The sequence below is a fragment of the Macrosteles quadrilineatus genome, unplaced genomic scaffold (assembly GCF_028750875.1).
Source record: "Macrosteles quadrilineatus isolate MER2022 unplaced genomic scaffold, UCM_ALF_1.0 Scaffold_6__1_contigs__length_79288215, whole genome shotgun sequence".
NCBI lineage: Eukaryota > Metazoa > Arthropoda > Insecta > Hemiptera > Cicadellidae > Macrosteles > Macrosteles quadrilineatus.
The window spans coordinates 44683291-44702526 of NW_026542599.1; the positions used below are offsets into that span (position 1 = coordinate 44683291).

Below are 19236 nucleotides of genomic sequence, written 5' to 3' on the forward strand. Positions count from 1 at the left end.
AACATTGTCTATTGTTTATTTTAATTTTAGTTCTATTAATTGTCATGGCCAATGCAAATGTTGTATTTGTTATTTTGGTTCAATAAATGACTTATGAGTTATCTTAAGTAAACGCAATTTGAATGAGAAAATATATTCCTACTTTGGAAGAATTTATTTAATATCTTTGCCAAGTTCCGGAGTGAAACTCCAAGCCAATATTCTCGTAAAATCAGTTCAACCTCGGATCCGGCGCTTCCGTCTTTAAATGCAACCTCAATATATCTTTAAGGATATTTACTTTACGTCCAATAAAAAACAGTAATTCAAAAAACCATTTACTTATTTTATTTTCAAATTTTCCACTACTCAATGATGAGTCCGCGAACATGTTTAGTAAACACACAGCCGTGACGCGAGACGTATCTACACGCAAATATAGGACTTAAAACACCTGATCAGATTTTTTTTTCTTATAAAATTTGTAAAGCAACGCTTCCTCTGTGACTAATTTTCATAAAGACAACTTATGAGTAAATTTTGTGAAGTGGCAATTATAATATGAGTATTTATAAAATATAAATTTGCACCACTTGCACATGGATAAATTACAAACAGACATAGATAAACGGCAATTAGAATGTATCGAACATCATTATAACACAAACTAGTCACATAAACTAGTTCACCATCCAATTACAGTAATTTTCTCTCGCCAGAAAAATTTAATAATTTTAAAATAATTTTTTAATTTTTTTATTAATAAATAATTTTCTCTTGCCGTACTCTTGCAACTATCTATATAAATAAAATTAGAGTTTTGTCTGTACATTGCTCAGAATCATAAACTTTTAGGTTATTTTTACGTTTTGTACATTAGAGAAACCGAAACAAGTCTCATCTAAATTTCTGTCTGTCTTCCTGTCTGTTACGACCCAAGAGCCATTTTACGCGGCCTACTCCTGAAAAACGAGAGTACCTATCAAGTTCCAAATCATTTTAATGTATTCACTGGATTGGCGAGATTGTCTTTAGCCATTAAAATATGGCGTCACCACTTTGTAAATAAAATGACGAACGTTTAAAAACCCAATTTTGTGCGATTTTTTGTAAAGTTTTCTCCCAATATTTAGCACATATTCGTCTATGAAATAACGAACAGCTGTTCAAATCAAGATTATTACTTCTAGCTGTCTCTGATATGTTTACATTGAATGTTGTTTACAAATACCGCAACCATTTCCGATCACGTTTTGAAAGCAAATCCAAACCAATTATTTCTTAAGTTTTGATAACCGGGAAATAGACCTTGAATCAGTGTTGTATATTGCTGGGAAACTTACATTTTTTAAATGAGCGTTTTCAGTCGAGACTCGGCACACGACCGACGCGCATCTACTTGTCCATAGTAAAAATAAAAGTAGGCCTACTGTGTATTTATGTTTTATTCGTCATGTGTATAAGTGTACAAAGTCAAAGTCAAAGTCAAAGTCAAAGCTTTATTTTCCAATAGACATTACAAATGCATGTGGAATGGTCAATGAAAGTATTATGTTGGTAAACATTTGTCAAGGAAGAGTACAATAGATGTAGAGTACAAGGTCAAATCAAAATATACAAAGATAATATAAAATACATGCAGATGAGGATAACTATAATAGAAAAAAAAGTGCAAATTTAAAATTGCCACGTTATTCTTATGGAGCTAATAATAAGAGCGTATTATTAGCTATAACATCGTAGGACGCGAACACATACAGTTCGTGTATGTGTTTCAAAAACTCCAAGACGCACCTAATGGCGAGCTCAAGACCTTATATTAGGACTGATGATGGCGATTTAATTTCGCATAAATGCATCTCCTGTAATAGGATACATTAGGATCGACCGGCGGACATAGGTAATTTAACCTTTTATTGATTGTCACACCGATCCGGAACAACAACAAACGACATAAAATGAAGTTATGTATAATAGTTTGGCCAGCATATCTGAAAATATGCAAACCAACTGCTGTTCTTTATATAAGAAGGTTTCAACTGATTACTATAAGATCCCCGTGCGTAGAACGGGTACACAGCTAGTCATTTTATATTTTAGAAGTATCTCTACATGAAGTATCATGTACTTGATCAACTTGATTCTCCTGCTTCTAATGTGTAAGTGTTTTACAATGAATGTCTGTAATGTATGATTACACCAGTAGCTTAACAAATATGTATTAAGATTAGATAATGGGTAATGTTAAATAACTGCTTATCCGTACAAAATACTTACCATCGCCGCAGCAAACCTGCAGACTAGACGAATTTCCATTTACCTGGCTGTAATTCCACCAAATTATTCCCTTAAAATTGTCAGATTTTATTTTCTATTTAAATATCAAAAATTTAAATGAGTACTTAGGTTTGGCGCTACAGGGAAGATAATAAGGTATATTTTTTATTGTAATATTGATAGCTTAGTATGAAGTAAACAGATTTTCCAAATTTCGTTAAAATATGTCCACAGACGAGCAAGCTACAACAGTTTATTACGCTCTTATTATTAGCTCCATAAGAATAACGTGGCAATTATAAATTTGCACTTATAGGGATTTTTTTCTGTAACCGTTAGGTATACAACGACGTTTCAATTATTTGTTTTTCTGCACTACAAAATGGTTTATAAAGAAATAACAATTCTTTTGTTTTTTTCAGTGAAAATGGGAAAACCCCATTTTACCCCAGAGACCTCCCACAAACTTTCCCATAGTCCGATCATGTTCCGAACTTGTTCGAGTAAATTTAGGTTTACATATATATTTATACCAAATTTTATCAAAACTGGATTATTTTTGCTCGAGTTATCGTGCTAACGGATATTTATCATATATAATTTAGTACCCAAGTAAAAATTACTCATTAAGATATTTACTGACTAGTAAAAATATGTAAATAAATAACATAATTATGATAAAAACATTCTAGTTTGTTATTCAATTTTGTCTTAATTGATTCATTTATATACTTTATGCTATGTTTGTATTTCTTTTCATTAATATTTTCTGAATTTTGCAATTGTTTCATATATTGGATTATTTAATTTTGGTATTTATTGTGTTTTAAATATTCGATTTGTTATTTTTGTAGTTCATATAAATATTTGAACATGTTTAATGCCTTCCTGGTCGAAGGGGTTTTCCCCTTGTGCTGGAAGACAGCTAGGCTTGTGCTTGTTGGGTAGGGAAAGGGAGACCCAGATCTGCCATCCTCTTACAGACCTCTGTGTATGTTGGATACGGCTGGCAAAGTCCTCGAGATTTTGATCCGTTTCCGGCTGAATTCAGCCGTTGTCGCTGCGGGGACCTCTCCCCTCGTCAGTATGGATTCAGGATGGGGCGATCAACGGTTGACGCGATTGAGGAGGTGAAGCAAGCCGTGATGAGAGCTGAGGATTTTAACCACTACTCTCGTAGGGTTGTGCTGTTCGTAACACTCGATGTGCGAAATGCATTTAATTCCGCGAGGTGGTGCGATATGCTCGACGCTCTGGAGAACACCTTCCACGTGCCGGCATACCTCATGCGCATCATAGAGGATTATCTCCGGTTCCGCCTCCTTATGTATGACTCTACGGAGGGCTCGCGGACGATGAGTGTCACTTCTGGTGCTGCCCAAGGTTCCATACTCGGCCCAGACCTCTGGAATGTCGCTTATGACAGCCTTCTGAGGTCTGAAATGCCTGAAGAAACTTTTTTGGTTGGGTATGCAGATGACGTTGCAGCTTTGATAGCTACACGCAGCGTTGAGCTGGCTCAGCTGAAGCTATGCGTACTATAAACGCATGGATGGCAGACCACGGTCTCTCTCTTGTTTTGAGCAAAACCGAGATCGTGATTTTGACAAAAAAGTGGATTGACACCATCGTACCGTCGAGGTTCGAACCGTTCGTTCTGCCAAGTATCTTGGGGTCATGGTGGACAGCAAGCTTAGCTGACGGGATCAGATCTTCCGTACAGTGGACAAGGCCGCTAGGGTGATTTCTTCTCTTAGCCGGTTGATGGTTGAACCCGCCGTCCTGGTGGTTGCTGGAGTCATCCCCGTCAAACTTTTGGCGGCGGAGAGAAAAGCAATTTATCAGCGCCGTGGGTAGGACCAGGCACGAACAGAGAAACGCACCCGCACCTACCAGCTGTGGCAGGAGAGCTGGGAACAGGAGACTCGGGGACGCTGGACCAGGCGACTGATACAGCACGTCCAACCTTAGGTTAATCGGCGGTGTGGAGAGGTGGACTTCTACCTCACCCAATTACTGACGGGTCACGGCTTTTTCCGGTTGTACCTGTTCAGGATGGACAAAGCCGTGTCACCCGATTGCATATACTGCCCAGGCATTCCCGATGACGTGGAACATACCTTTTTCCACTGCCAGCATTGGGAAAGGCCCCGCCTGGAGGCTCAACAGTTAGTAGGACTGCTGTCGGGGGACACGGTCATACCGCTGATGACGAAGGGTGAGGACAATATGGACCTGTGTGTCACATTACATCCAGGGTATTCTCCGCGCCAAGAAGCTCGACCTTGACCGGGATGTGGTGTAGGTCATAAAGTATCTAAATGCCAAAAACGGTGAGAGCCCTGAGGGCTTAGGTCACATGTTGGCCTCACTTGAAGTAATGTGACAAACAATTCCAGGTCTGTGTCCAACAGAGTAGAGGGGGTTTTTTAGTGAGTAGTCTGTGATAGATTCAGGAGTCTCACACTACAGGCTGGCTACCTGTGTGCGTAAAAGCATTTCCTCTCCTCTCCCAAAAAAAAAAAAACTTAGTTTAACTGTTGTTGGACGGCAGATCAATACCAAAGGTCATTTTGGCCCGTAGCGAAGTCTCTGCTTCAGCGGTTCATAGTGGTAATAAAACACAAAATTGTGTATGGAGTAACTAAGATCTGATAAAAAAATGAGGATTTTACATTAATATAAAAATCTGTAAATAGTAGTTAACTGCTTAAAAATAAACTTAGCATTTATCGTAGAAGTATTAGTGATTGTGATAAAATATTTTCGTTCTTAATAAAATGCATTGCTGTATAAAATTGCACATCATCCAACGTATTTGACATATTTGACTCCGAATTAGGCAGTGTTTAGCGAATGATTGCTATATTTTGCTATATTGGGTAGTATATTATACCCATTTAAAGTATTAACGGCGTAAAATAAATATAAAACACGAACGTGACACATTTTCAATTACAAAAATTATATTTAAGGTACAATTAATTATTATGCATTTATACAATGAAATTCTAATAATTATGGTATTTTCATTAATTAGACATTATTTAGAGTAGTTTGAGCCTCATAAGACTATTATAAGTAAAATAAATTTGAAGTTATGGCATTTTCCGTAAACCTTTTGCAAGCTTGAATCTGTTTCGCCGCAACTTTCCAAGATGGCGGATTTTGCTGCGGTGGGATTTTTTGGGAATTCTCAGAAAATGTTAAGGAGTGTGTCCCAAACGCATTCTAGAAGAGTTTACCCTTGAACTAAATTGTTCTAAGTTAATCATTATCTGCCCTGTGCTAATTATATAACTGTTATGTTTTAGGTACACTCTGTGGGGCTTTGTTCGAATTCCTCCAATCCAAATGTAGAGCAGGATTCAAGTCTGTAGGTTTCGAAGGACCTTATGGCAAAGCAGATCAACCTTGCATAAAATGCGTTTACACAAATATTTACTCGTCAAGACCCGCCTACTATACATATTACAGAAAACTTGTATGTGTAAGAACTACGAACACGAATGGAATGGGTGGTGAACAAGACGAAGAAGATCAGCAATTTTGTAGAAAAATTAAATTACAATAAAAAAGATTCTAAAAGAAATTGTAAACTTATTTATAACCATACCTAATATTCTTTCGTTGTGTTCATTCAAAAACATGTACACTTGAGTTGTGTCACGTCTTATATATATATATATATATATATATATATCTATACTATTGTATAAAAATCTAATGGTGTCTGTCTGTATGTGTGTTACTAATAGGTACAAAAACTACTGAACCAACTTGGCTTAAATTTTACAAAAATATAGTTACCATACCAAGGACCCTTATAGGCCTATTCACATTTCGATACTGACTGTAGGCTTTGCCCCTTTGGCTTTAAAAGTACTGAGGTGAACATTTTAAAAGTAAATATTGATTGGTCTCCATGACTGCGATTAGAACACTAACAATGTTTTGTTTACATTTGCTTTGACATTAAATGTAAACAAGAAGAACTGCTAAACTGCATATTTCACATTTTCAGACAGCTGATACAAAGAAATTAAATATAATATTTTCCATAACAATGAGGTAGGTTTATTTTATCTAACCTTTTATCATGGATTATTTATTCTAAAACTATAACTTTCCAAGATGGCGGATTTTGCTGCGGTGGGATTTTTTGGGAATTCTCAGAAAATGTTAAGGAGTGTGTCCCAAACGCATTCTAGAAGAGTTTACCCTTGAACTAAATTGTTCTAAGTTAATCATTATCTGCCCTGTGCTAATTATATAACTGTTATGTTTTAGGTACACTCTGTGGGGCTTTGTTCGAATTCCTCCAATCCAAATGTAGAGCAGGATTCAAGTCTGTAGGTTTCGAAGGACCTTATGGCAAAGCAGATCAACCTTGCATAAAATGCGTTTACACAAATATTTACTCGTCAAGACCCGCCTACTATACATGTTACAGAAAACTTGTATGTGTAAGAACTACGAACACGAATGGAATGGGTGGTGAACAAGACGAAGAAGATCAGCAATTTTGTAGAAAAATTAAATTACAATAAAAAAGATTCTAAAAGAAATTGTAAACTTATTTATAACCATACCTAATATTCTTTCGTTGTGTTCATTCAAAAACATGTACACTTGAGTTGTGTCACGTCTTATATATATATATATATATATATATATATATATATATATATATATATATATATATATCTATACTATTGTATAAAAATCTAATGGTGTCTGTCTGTATGTGTGTTACTAATAGGTACAAAAACTACTGAACCAACTTGGCTTAAATTTTACAAAAATATAGTTACCATACCAAGGACCCTTATAGGCCTATTCACATTTCGATACTGACTGTAGGCTTTGCCCCTTTGGCTTTAAAAGTACTGAGGTGAACATTTTAAAAGTAAATATTGATTGGTCTCCATGACTGCGATTAGAACACTAACAATGTTTTGTTTACATTTGCTTTGACATTAAATGTAAACAAGAAGAACTGCTAAACTGCATATTTCACATTTTCAGACAGCTGATACAAAGAAATTAAATATACTATTTTCCATAACAATGAGGTAGGTTTATTTTATCTAACCTTTTATCATGGATTATTTATTCTAAAACTATGTACGTTCTTGATTATAGATAAAAAATATTCTATAACCGTTGCTGTATCAACTCCGGCTCTGCTTTGGTTTTTTTAAAACATCTAAGTTATGAAAATAATGTTATTGATATGTTTTCATGGATACAGTATGAAAATTACAATGTATAGATGTTTTGTATGAATTTGGAGGCTACTTACTTTAAATAAATAATTCTAACTGCTTAACATGTGCTAACTTAACATAACTTGCACATCACATTGTTTTTTATATGTATATTTAGGTAAATTAAGTTATTGTGTTTTGCTAAACAATTAAACTAAAGAATATCATTAATAACTAAATTGTACGTCGTTGATTTTTGTTTTCTAAAATCTATTGTATATGTGTAACTATATTTAATTATCAATAGTAATACAAAATACTCTTATTTTACCTTAACATAGCTTTCAGTTCACATTTAATTTATTTGATACATTTATTATTTGTGTTTTGCCACACCACTGATTAAATTAAACCAAGGAAAATATCATAAAACTGAGCAGTACACAGTGTTCTTGTGTTTCTAAAATCAATGAAATATCTGTTACTATGTTTACTTAATGGTAAGTGTGAAAATGTAAAGGCAATGGACTATGGAACTGATTAAAAGAACTGGTTTGTATATTAAGTTGTTTGTTGATATTTTTGTAGAGTAGAATCAGAGATGCAATGAAACATATACCGTATTTGCTATTACATTTTTTAGTCCTTGATGCTTTGATAATCATACTCGTTTTGTCTGCTGTTTTTAATGCTAAATTATTTGTTTGAATTTTTTTATAGTACCAATAGATATAGTTTCTTTAATATTTCAAAAGACTGTATTGATAAGGCACAGCAATATTTCTAAAGTTTATAACAGCTGACTTAGTTTTGCTAATGATTTATTGTGAGTGAAGAAACTGAAGATGGAAGAATTTGTGATTTAATATAAAGAAGAGTGAAATAAAAAAAATGTTCATTGAAATTTAATAATTAGTATTTTTGCAACTTCAAAATTGAAATTTAAAATGTCAATAATAAATTAAAAGATATGTAATTAAGGGAGATGAAGGTAAGTCATGTATGTCAAAGTTTTATTCGAAGATTTTGTCAGTTTTTCTAATATCAGCCAACACAAGATTTAAAATTAATCAAAACCAAAATGGTGGTATCCACTACTTACCAAATTTAAAAGGCATAACATAAAAGTTTCTATTAAGGCTATAAAAGTTGAATTTTGTTTCTAAAAGCCTTGGCAGATGTGTAACTATTATATGCAACAGATGTAAAGATTAAAATTTTTCTATTTGGTGTCCTCTTCCCGTTGCAAAGCACGGGTACAACAGCTAGTATATATATATATAAATCGTTTTCTTTTCATAGTTCGTTTGGCCCTTCTACCAGATCGATTTTCACGATTGAGGTCTCAAATTGAAGGTATGCACGCACAGATTTCACATCAAGCATCGGCATATATTTATCTACTGTATTGCTAGACGACAAAACAGAAATAAAAATTTAAAAAAATAAATTTTCGAATTCTTAATGGAACCAGCATACCAAATAATAGGTTTAAAAAAAATTCTTCACAGAAATATAAAACTATGTATGTAATCGATAGTCATTTTGTACTGTATGTAACAGGTTAATGTTTTTAAATAATGTTAACAGGTAATGTTTTTCAAAATGGTTCACTGGTCAACCTGCAATCTTCATCGATTTTATTTCCTTCCTAGAATTCTGGGAATCAGCTAGCAATGGTGTCACCAGCGGGTTCCGACGAAACCTTCATGGAGTCACCTGCTGGATCTTCAGACCTACCACCTACCATCTTACATACATTCGGACCATTGTTAAAAGTACATTGTTTACTACTTAAAGTATTAATAAAACATACTTGTGTTACTACTAACTGGATACTTTACTTTTTACCCAACAAGCACTAAGGTATTAAAGTTAATATTGTTTATTTTATTAATCTTGCTGTAGTTTTTTTATTCTTACAAATCATAATTTTTTCAGTCAATATTATCTTTCACTGTCTCCAAACAAATACAATTTAATGGTTAGGCCTACTGCAATGTCAATGTGATTACTCACGTAAGGGTAATACTTAATTTTTCTTCCGGAGTTATAGTCTCATGTTTGTTAACATACAATCAATAATCCCCACACTGCAGCAAACCTGCAGACCAGGAGAATTTCTATTGGTCTGATTCGATTTTAACTAAACCATTAAGTAAAAAAAAATTCTTAGGGACCAAAGACTCGGTCTAGTTCCCCAATAATGGGATTTATGGCAGATTAAAACTGCCAGGAGGCTGCCAAATGTAATATACGATTTGGTAACAAAGAATAATAAGTGATGGACCATGTTAATGTTCCAGCTGTGCTATGCATGTAATTACTTGGGAAATTTTAGTCCGATTTTCATGAAATTCGGCTTGAAGGTATAGGGCGGGATAGGCTGGAATGAATTCGCAAGATCGGGTCATATTAGTATATCTAATACAGTTTGAACATACAATATCACTTGAATATTGTATATCACTCTAGTCCTCGCCACCCTAACTTGAGGCAGCCCGACGGCGTGCGGCCTTAGGCTGCCCCAAGTTAGGGTGGCGAGGACTATCATTCATGTTTATGCGGGTTTACAAATTCATGCCAAATTAAATCAATGCCCCCGCTGCAGCGAACCTGCAGACTAAGCGAATTTCCATTTGCCTGATTAGAGTTGCTCTAAAATATCTCCATAAAAATATCACATTTATTCTCTATTTAATTAGCATTCGTTTAACGAGTACTTAGGTTTGCTGCAACAGGGAGGATAAAAAATATTTTGTTTTTGTGTGAAATGTTAATAATAGTTTAGTTTGAAATAAATCCATTCTCCAAAATTGATCAAAATTTATTGATAAAAAAGCAAATTACAACAGTTTACTTATTCTCCATAAGAATGGCATGGGAATTTTTTATTTACAATTTTTTTTGGGATTTTCTCCGTAATAATTAAGCGCATAATAAAGCATAATAAAGCTTCAATACACTAAATTATTTGTTTTTTTAAGCTCTACAAAATGGTGACATCACTTCGAAAACCACTTTTTTGGGTCCCCCTGGACCCGAAACGGAAATATCCACTCAAAACTCAAACACGAAAATTTTGCCAAAAACAATACTTTTTCCATATCCGTATAGAGGAAGAAAGTAAAAACATTTAATTTCTCTGCTACATTAAAACTAACTAGATGTAAAAATAATATTCAAACATTAACAGTTCAGAAGGAACATTTACCCGGTAAATGAATTTTCTCGGAGGTAAATACCCGAAACACTCACTAAAAGCAATAATCTCCTTGCTCAAGACAATCGCTTACTTTAACATTGTTCAGCTCCGTTTCACACTAAAGTTTCGTCTCTAAAATATTTTATAAATTCAAAAAATTTATCTTAAGCGAAAAAAGTTTCTTTTTGTTTTAGAATGTAAGTTGTTGTTAGGTATTAGCTGTGGTTTTAGTTTTCATGACATTTGAGAGAAATTCCTATAAAGTTTTATTCGTGGAGAGGGCTATGCGTGGATATAGTATAGTGTACTAACAAGTAAGCGTTTGTATAATTGTTTGAAAAGTAATAAAATGCCCCCCATTATGAATTTTAGCTAGTAGCAATAGGAAATATTTCTAAAAGTTTTTGGAGGCTGAATAAATAGTTATTTTTAAACAATATCAATTTATTTTCATATAATCACGAAAAGAGCAATAATCAGCCACAAGTTTGAATTGATGCTTGGTTGTTAAAAGGTTTGATATGATAAACCTTGTTGAAGATTTTGTAAAACATCCAGAAATCGAAAGAGATATTTTCACTTCCACAGAAGTGATTTCAACAGCCTCTGAGGAATAAAATACAACTCAAGGTGAAAGAATTGCGAGTCTATAAATATTACGGACCGTGCTTCTTCACAAGTCAAGTGAAAACTGGAAAGTAGAACTTAAAACTAGAGGTTCCTTTACGAGGGATCTAACTCTTTGAGTCTACCTTAAACATTTTGGGATGAAACATACAAAGTAAATTGATTGATATAATTAGATATTCTTTATTTAATAACTCATAGTTTCTAGAATTTTTCCAATAATCTTTAATAATTAATAAAAAAATGAATTTCTACAACAAATTATATTGACTGAGAAGAAAAGTATCGATAGGAAGCCAAAAGCCAAACAATAAAATCATAATATATTAACTTGCATTAATTTTCTTTTACAGGGCAATTACTAAAGTAGCTGTGCCATAATTACTTAACTATCAGTTCATTTCCACGTTATGCCTTCCACGTAAATAGTACGGAAATACTATTCTTAAAATCGTGTTCACAAACATTTTGGGAAATACTACGTATATATAGTGACTAATATATATTTTGCTAGTCTTACCAACGTACCAGTAAAAATGTGACATTTTTTTATTTACGCCATACATTTGTAATACATAATTGAACTTACAATATTTTTGTTACAGGAGGAAAGTGTCTTATTTAAAGCTTGAAAACAAACAATGTTCGTAATACCTTGCTGTCTGCTGGATAAACAAACCTCCTAACAGTCACCAAAATGCTGGGCTATAATTAGTGAAATACAAATAAAGCCTCGATTCGGTGTTTGTATGAACGTATTGTAATTCTTTAATTTTCCAGTTGGTGTCATTTTATCTCTCATCATTTTTTGAACAACTATAAAATAATGTTGTAACTATTAATTGTTACTAACTCTCAATACATTTAAATTCATGCATATTAACTTATAAACAATGAAGTAAGTGTTTAAACACATGTAATTTAATAGAATCAAACAATTCTTAGTAGATTTTTAAAATATGTTTTACGTAGGGTTTGTTACAAATGTTTTACGCATTTTGTATAATTTAGTATAATCAATCGATAAACCTTTTAGCCTACTTTATTGCTAATAAATTAAATTTACAGTAGGCTATTAAAGTTCAGAGACACGTCCCAAACAAAACGAAACTGTCTCTTTAAAATAATTAGCTTTTTTTCATTATTCATCTCTTTAGTTTATAGCTGAAGAAAAAATGACAAAGACATTTTACATTTACTTCACTGTGATTTACTTAACTTTTCATGCGAAGAAAGTATACTGAACCATCACGTGTAGGTTAATTAAAATATCCATCAGATTGTGTAAATTAAAAGTGTCTTTTATAAAATAAAAAAATACCCGTGCCACAGCAAACCTGCAGACGAAGCAAATTTTCATTTATCTGATTGGGTTTTCACTCAAATATCTCCTTAAAAATGTCCTTTTTTATTCCTTATTTAAATAAAAATAGTTGAATGAGTTCTTAGGTTTCCTGATACAGAGTAGGTAATATGGCGTGTTTATGGTTAGGAATGTTTATAGTATAGTAAAAAATTATAAACAAGCAAACTAAAACAGTTCACTTATTCTCAATAAAAATAACCTGGATATTTTAAATTTAAGTTTCTTTTAACCTTATCCGTAATCATCTGGCACACAACAATGCTTCAATATAAAAAAAAAAACTATTAGTTTCTTGAGCCCTACAAAATTATTTGAAAATAATTTGCAAAACTTTATGGTTTTAGGGTTGAAAATGGGAAACCCCCATAAAACCGCATAAACCCATATCTCATAGTTCTCATATAAAGTAAAGTTCTCAAAGTCCGATCATGCTGGTTTGCGAACTCGTTTGAATAAATGTTGGTTTACACGTTTATATATTAAATTTCATCAAAATTTGGATAATTTTTGCTCGAGTTGTCGTACTAAAGGACTCATAAATAAATATATGTGTATATAACTTACCTATATGTATATACATTTGAACGCATGACGTTTTTGGAGCTTGGGGACCTAAAAACGTAAATCAGTCCTGGAACCAGGTGTTACTATTTTAAACCTACAATAATAGATTATTCCCTATAATGGAAATTCTCTAAAAGTGAATCTGAGGTGAAACCTTTGCTGAAAACTCAAGAGATCCTCTTTATATGTTTGTAGCATTTGCTGAGTATAACTGTTTCCTATCCATTGTAAGCATGTTAAACTTTACCCAGGTTGTTGGTTGGGGTTTGATTTCTAAATGTTTGATTGCTAAGAACTTATAATATTCATAAATGTTTTTAGATGCCAGCAAAAATCTAAAAACCCTGAAATAATGTGGACAAGTTAAATATATCCGATACTTCCCCCTTTAACACATTTATATAACTTTAAAACATTATTTATAAATTGTAGTATTATTCAAATGAAGATAAAAAAGGTGAATTTAAATAAAGATCCCTGTCAGTCTTGTAATTCCAAAGTTTTATTATTCTACGACAATGGCGTTGTTCTCTTATAATTATTTTTGTCTTTGCCATTCATTGCCATTGTTTAAAATGTTCAAGTAAAGTATTAAGTGGTGGAATGTCAGTTAAACAGAACGCATGCTATCGTTAAGGTTTTATAGATTATGTCATACGCTGCAGTTAGCATTATTAATTAATAAAAAAACTCGTTTATTTTCATCCAATCCAAGATAAAATCATGTAAGATTTTATTTTAGGAAGTTTACTATTTGAATTGTTTATAACACAGTGTGTGTCAGGTTAATTTAGTGTATATACATTATTGAATAATCTAGCACTCTTTAAGCTTGTAAAACACTTAACATAATTTGTATAAACTGTATTGAGATAGCATACCATATAGAAATAAGCATGACACAATGTCATGGTGCGTCAGGTGAATTGAGTTGATACACATTATTGAATGACATAGTACAGCAATGTTTGTAGGACCAGACAGCATTTGCATAGCTTGTGATCAGATATAATAGAATCACTCAGTTATTAGCATGACACATGGTGCGTCAGGTGAATTGAGTTTATATACATTATTAAATTACGTAGTACAGCTATGTTTATAGGACCAGACAGCATTTGCATAGCTTGTGATCAGATATAATAGAATCACTCAGGTATTAGCATGACACATGGTGCGTCAGGTGAATTGAGTTTATATACATTATTAAATGACGTAGTACAGCAATGTTTGTAGGACCAGACAGCATTTGCATAGCTTGTAATCAGATATAATAGAATCACTCAGGAATTAGCATGACACATGGTGCGTCAGGTGAATTGAGTTTATATACATTATTAAATGACGTAGTACAGCAATGTTTGTAGGACCGGACAGCATTTGCATAGCTTGTAATCAGATATAATAGAATCACTCAGGAATTAGCATGACACATGGTGCGTCAGGTGAATTGAGTTTATATACATTATTAAATGACGTAGTACAGCAATGTTTGTAGGACCAGACAGCATTTGCATAGCTTGTAATCAGATATAATAGAATCACTCAGGAATTAGCATGACACATGGTGCGTCAGGTGAATTGAGTTTATATACATTATTAAATGACTTAGTACAGCAATGTTTGTAGGACCAGACAGCATTTGCATAGCTTGTAATCAGATATAATAGAATCACTCAGGAATTAGCATGACACATGGTGCGTCAGGTGAATTGAGTTTATATACATTATTAAATTACGTAGTACAGCAATGTTTGTAGGACCAGACAGCATTTGCATAGCTTGTAATCAGATATAATAGAATCACTCAGGGATTAGCTGACACATGGTGCGTCAGGTGAATTGAGTTGATACACATTATTAAATGCCGTAGTACAGCAATGTTTGTAGGACCAGACAGCATTTGCATAGCTTGTAATCAGATATAATAGAATCACTCAGGAATTAGCATGACACATGGTGCGTCAGGTGAATTGAGTTTATATACATTATTAAATGACTTAGTACAGCAATGTTTGTAGGACCAGACAGCATTTGCATAGCTTGTAATCAGATATAATAGAATCACTCAGGAATTAGCATGACACATGGTGCGTCAGGTGAATTGAGTTTATATACATTATTAAATGACTTAGTACAGCAATGTTTGTAGGACCAGACAGCATTTGCATAGCTTGTAATCAGATATAATAGAATCACTCAGGAATTAGCATGACACATGGTGCGTCAGGTGAATTGAGTTTATATACATTATTAAATGACGTAGTACAGCAATGTTTGTAGGACCAGACAGCATTTGCATAGCTTGTAATCAGATATAATAGAATCACTCAGGGATTAGCTGACACATGGTGCGTCAGGTGAATTGAGTTGATACACATTATTAAATGCCGTAGTACAGCAATGTTTGTAGGACCAGACAGCATTTGCATAGCTTGTAATCAGATATAATAGAATCACTCAGGAATTAGCATGACACATGGTGCGTCAGGTGAATTGAGTTTATATACATTATTAAATGACTTAGTACAGCAATGTTTGTAGGACCAGACAGCATTTGCATAGCTTGTAATCAGATATAATAGAATCACTCAGGAATTAGCATGACACATGGTGCGTCAGGTGAATTGAGTTTATATACATTATTAAATGACGTAGTACAGCAATGTTTGTAGGACCAGACAGCATTTGCATAGCTTGTGATCAGATATAATATAATCACTCAGGGATTAGCATGACACATGGTGCAACAGGTGAATTGAGTTTATACACATTATTGAATGACGTAGTACAGCAATGTTTGGAGGACCGGACAGCATTTGTATAGCTTGTGATCAGATATAATAGAATCACTCAGGTATTAGCATGACACATGGTGCGTCAGGTGAATTGAGTTTATATACATTATTAAATGACGTAGTACAGCAATGTTTGTAGGACCAGACAGCATTTGCATAGCTTGTGATCAGATATAATATAATCACTCAGGTATTAGCATGACACATGGTGCAACAGGTGAATTGAGTTTATACACATTATTGAATGACGTAGTACAGCAATGTTTGTGTATCACGACCGTCTATACTTCTCGTGATAATAATACTTAGGAATGATCTAAATTGGTAACATTTTATTTGAACGTGTCTTTTGTAAGAAGTCTCTAACACTAATAACAATATTTGTTTACCTCTGATCATAATAATATAATATCCTAAATAAAACATATGTTTTATTTACAGTCTTGAAACATCCCCCTCCTTAAAGGTCGAGTCTCCTTGGAGGATGTACTTGACGTCCGTGTCTAGTCTTGTAACTTGAGTTGTCCTCTTGTGGTTTTGGACTTCTGGTACAGACACTTGTTGAATTTTGTTCTGTCACATTGTCTCGTGATGGTGTACTTTTCAAGTCATCGGGAAATGGTAGAAGATGGAAACGGTTTCTTCTTAGGTCTCTTGTATCAGTCCTGACAATATATGATCGTGGCTCAGTTGCTGTTTTTACAACCGTTCCAGGTTTTCCCACGTCAGATATCCAAACGCTGTCTCCAGATTTCAAACTTCCAAGAGATTTGGCACCATGCCTGGAGTCATAATTTCTCTTGTACTTTTCTCTATAATTCCTCTCCCTTTGTTTCAAGTCACTCAAATCTGGCTTTTCTGTTAAAAGTCCTGGCAAAACTGGTAGGTTGTCTCGTAAACGTCGTCCCATTAGTAGTTGTGCAGGGCTAAACCCGTTCGATATTGGAGTGTTACGGTATGATAAGAGTGCCAGGTAAGGGTCTTCTTTATTTTTCTTTAGGATGCATTTTGCTACCTTCACTGCAGCCTCTGCAGCTCCATTACTCTGATGGAAGTGAGGGCTACTTGTCTTTAACTTGAAATTGTAGTCTTTGGAAAACTGCTGGAATTCCGAACCTTGACGCATGGTGAATTGGGTTCCGCTGTCGGTTCTGATTTCTTCTGGAATTCCATGACGACTAAATACTGATTTACATTTTTCAATGACTTGATGACTTGTCAAAGAACGTAAGGTTGCAATTTCAAAGTATCGTGAGTAACAATCTGTTAACACGATGAACCATTGACCACTTAACTTGAAAAGATCCATTGCTGCAATCTGCCAAGGTCTTGAAGGGAACTCTGCTGGAATAAGTGGTTCGTTTTTATTTTTCCTGTGCTGAATACATTGTGGACAACTTTCAACCATCTTTGCAATCTCACGAGATATTCCTGGCCACCAAAGACTGTTGCTGGCTCGGAGTCTACATTTTGTTATTCCCAAGTGTCCTACATGGATTCGTTTTAGCATTTCTTCTCTCAATGCTTCTGGAACATATATTCTTGTTCCTCGTAATACAAGATCATCAGCAACAGAAAGTTCTTCCTTTACGTTGAAAAATGTCTTTAATTGATCTGGAATTTCAGATTTTTCTGGCCAGCCATCAATGATTAAGTTCCGTAATTTCATACAAATTGGATCTTGTCTTTGACAATGTAGGATTTTCTGTATGTTTTCATCAGTAGTTGGAACATTGGAAATGACTTGTCTCACGTAGTAAGTGAGTTCCTCCTCTAAGTCATAGTTTTCAGTGTCCTTTAGAGGGTTACGTGAAAGACAGTCAGCTGTTATTAGGTGTTTTCCAGGAGTATACACAAGATTGTATGAGTAACGCATCATTCTTAGTCTTATTCTCTGTAGACGTGGAGTCAATTCATCTAAGTTTTTTGACGTCAAAATCTTCAAAAGTGGTTTATGATCTGTCTCGATTATTATGTCCTTACCAACTATGTAGTCTTTCAACTTGTCACATGCCCAGGCGATTCCCAGAGCTTCTCGTTCTATGTTGGAATATCTTCTTTCTGCATCAGTGAGAGAACGTGATATGTAGCTTACTGGTTTGAATGTGCCACTTTTTTCTCGTTGCAACAATACTCCGCCGATACCAAATGATGATGCATCAGATGAAATCATTGTTTGGAGATTAGGGTCATAGAAAGCTAAGTGAGGAGCCGTAGTAAGAAGATTTTTAATAGTATCGAAAGCTTTTTGTTGTGGTTTGTCCCATATCCATTCATTATTTTTGTTGAGTAGCTCGTGAATAGGCTTCAAAATCTCAGACCTATTTGGAATATATCTTCCACTAAAATTGATCATTCCAAGATATCTTTGTACACCTTTCACATCAGTTGGAGGCTCCATCTCAGAAATAGCCTTAACTCTCTCCTGATCAAGAGAAATGCCATCAGCACTCAGTTCAAAGCCAAGGAACTTAATTTTTGGCTGTGAAAAGACTGTTTTCTCTTTATTCAAGGTAATGCCTTCCTTTTGAAGCTTTTCCAGAACCTCCACCAAAACCTTGTCATGCTCGGCTTGTGTGCTTCCCCATATTAGGATATCATCAATGTAAGCTTTTACATTTCTTTGATCACCAAGAGCAGCATGGATGCGTTTCTGGAAATACTCCGGAGCTGATGTAATGCCAAAGGGGAGGACCTTGAACTTAAATCGTCCCCAAGGTGTCAAAAAAGTGGTGAGATCTTGTGATTTTTCTTCCAAAGGTATTTGCCAAAACCCGTGATTGGCGTCTAGTTTAGAGAACACAGTAGCTCCTTTGATCTGTGCTATTGTGTATTCTATCCCTGGAATTGGATGTAACTGGCGCCGAACACTTTGGTTTAGTTTTGAAAGATCAACACATATACGAACGTTACCGCTGTCTTTCTTTGGTACGACGACCATCGGAGAACACCAAGGTGTAGCATGGTCTACTGGAGTTATGACCTCCATATTTACCATTCTTTGAATCTCTTCCTTGGTTTTTGACCATAATGGTAGAGGTATTCGTCGAGGCACTGTAATTGAGAATGGCTTTGCTCCCATTTTTAGCTCAATTTCATAAGCTCCGTTCATTTTACCTAAACCACTGAAAAGAGATGGATATTTTTCGTACCAGTTCGTCGAAGTTGAAGACACACTTCGGACAACTTGTAGAAGGTTTAGTTTTTCAA

At 34.3% G+C, this 19236-nt stretch overlaps 1 protein-coding gene across 1 annotated transcript; it reads right to left on the minus strand.

The window, feature by feature from the left end:
• Positions 1–16486: 16486 nt before the first annotated feature.
• Positions 16487–19015, minus strand: LOC128997497 (uncharacterized protein K02A2.6-like). The gene has a single exon (XM_054423136.1). It carries the CDS (start codon positions 19013–19015, stop codon positions 16487–16489), a length of 2529 nt encoding a protein of 842 aa, XP_054279111.1.
• Positions 19016–19236: the final 221 nt, after the last annotated feature.

Excerpts from the sequence above, each read along its gene's own strand:
- LOC128997497 (XM_054423136.1), bottom strand. The coding sequence starts at position 19,015 with ATGGAGGTCATAACTCCAGTAGACCATGCTACACCTTGGTGTTCTCCG.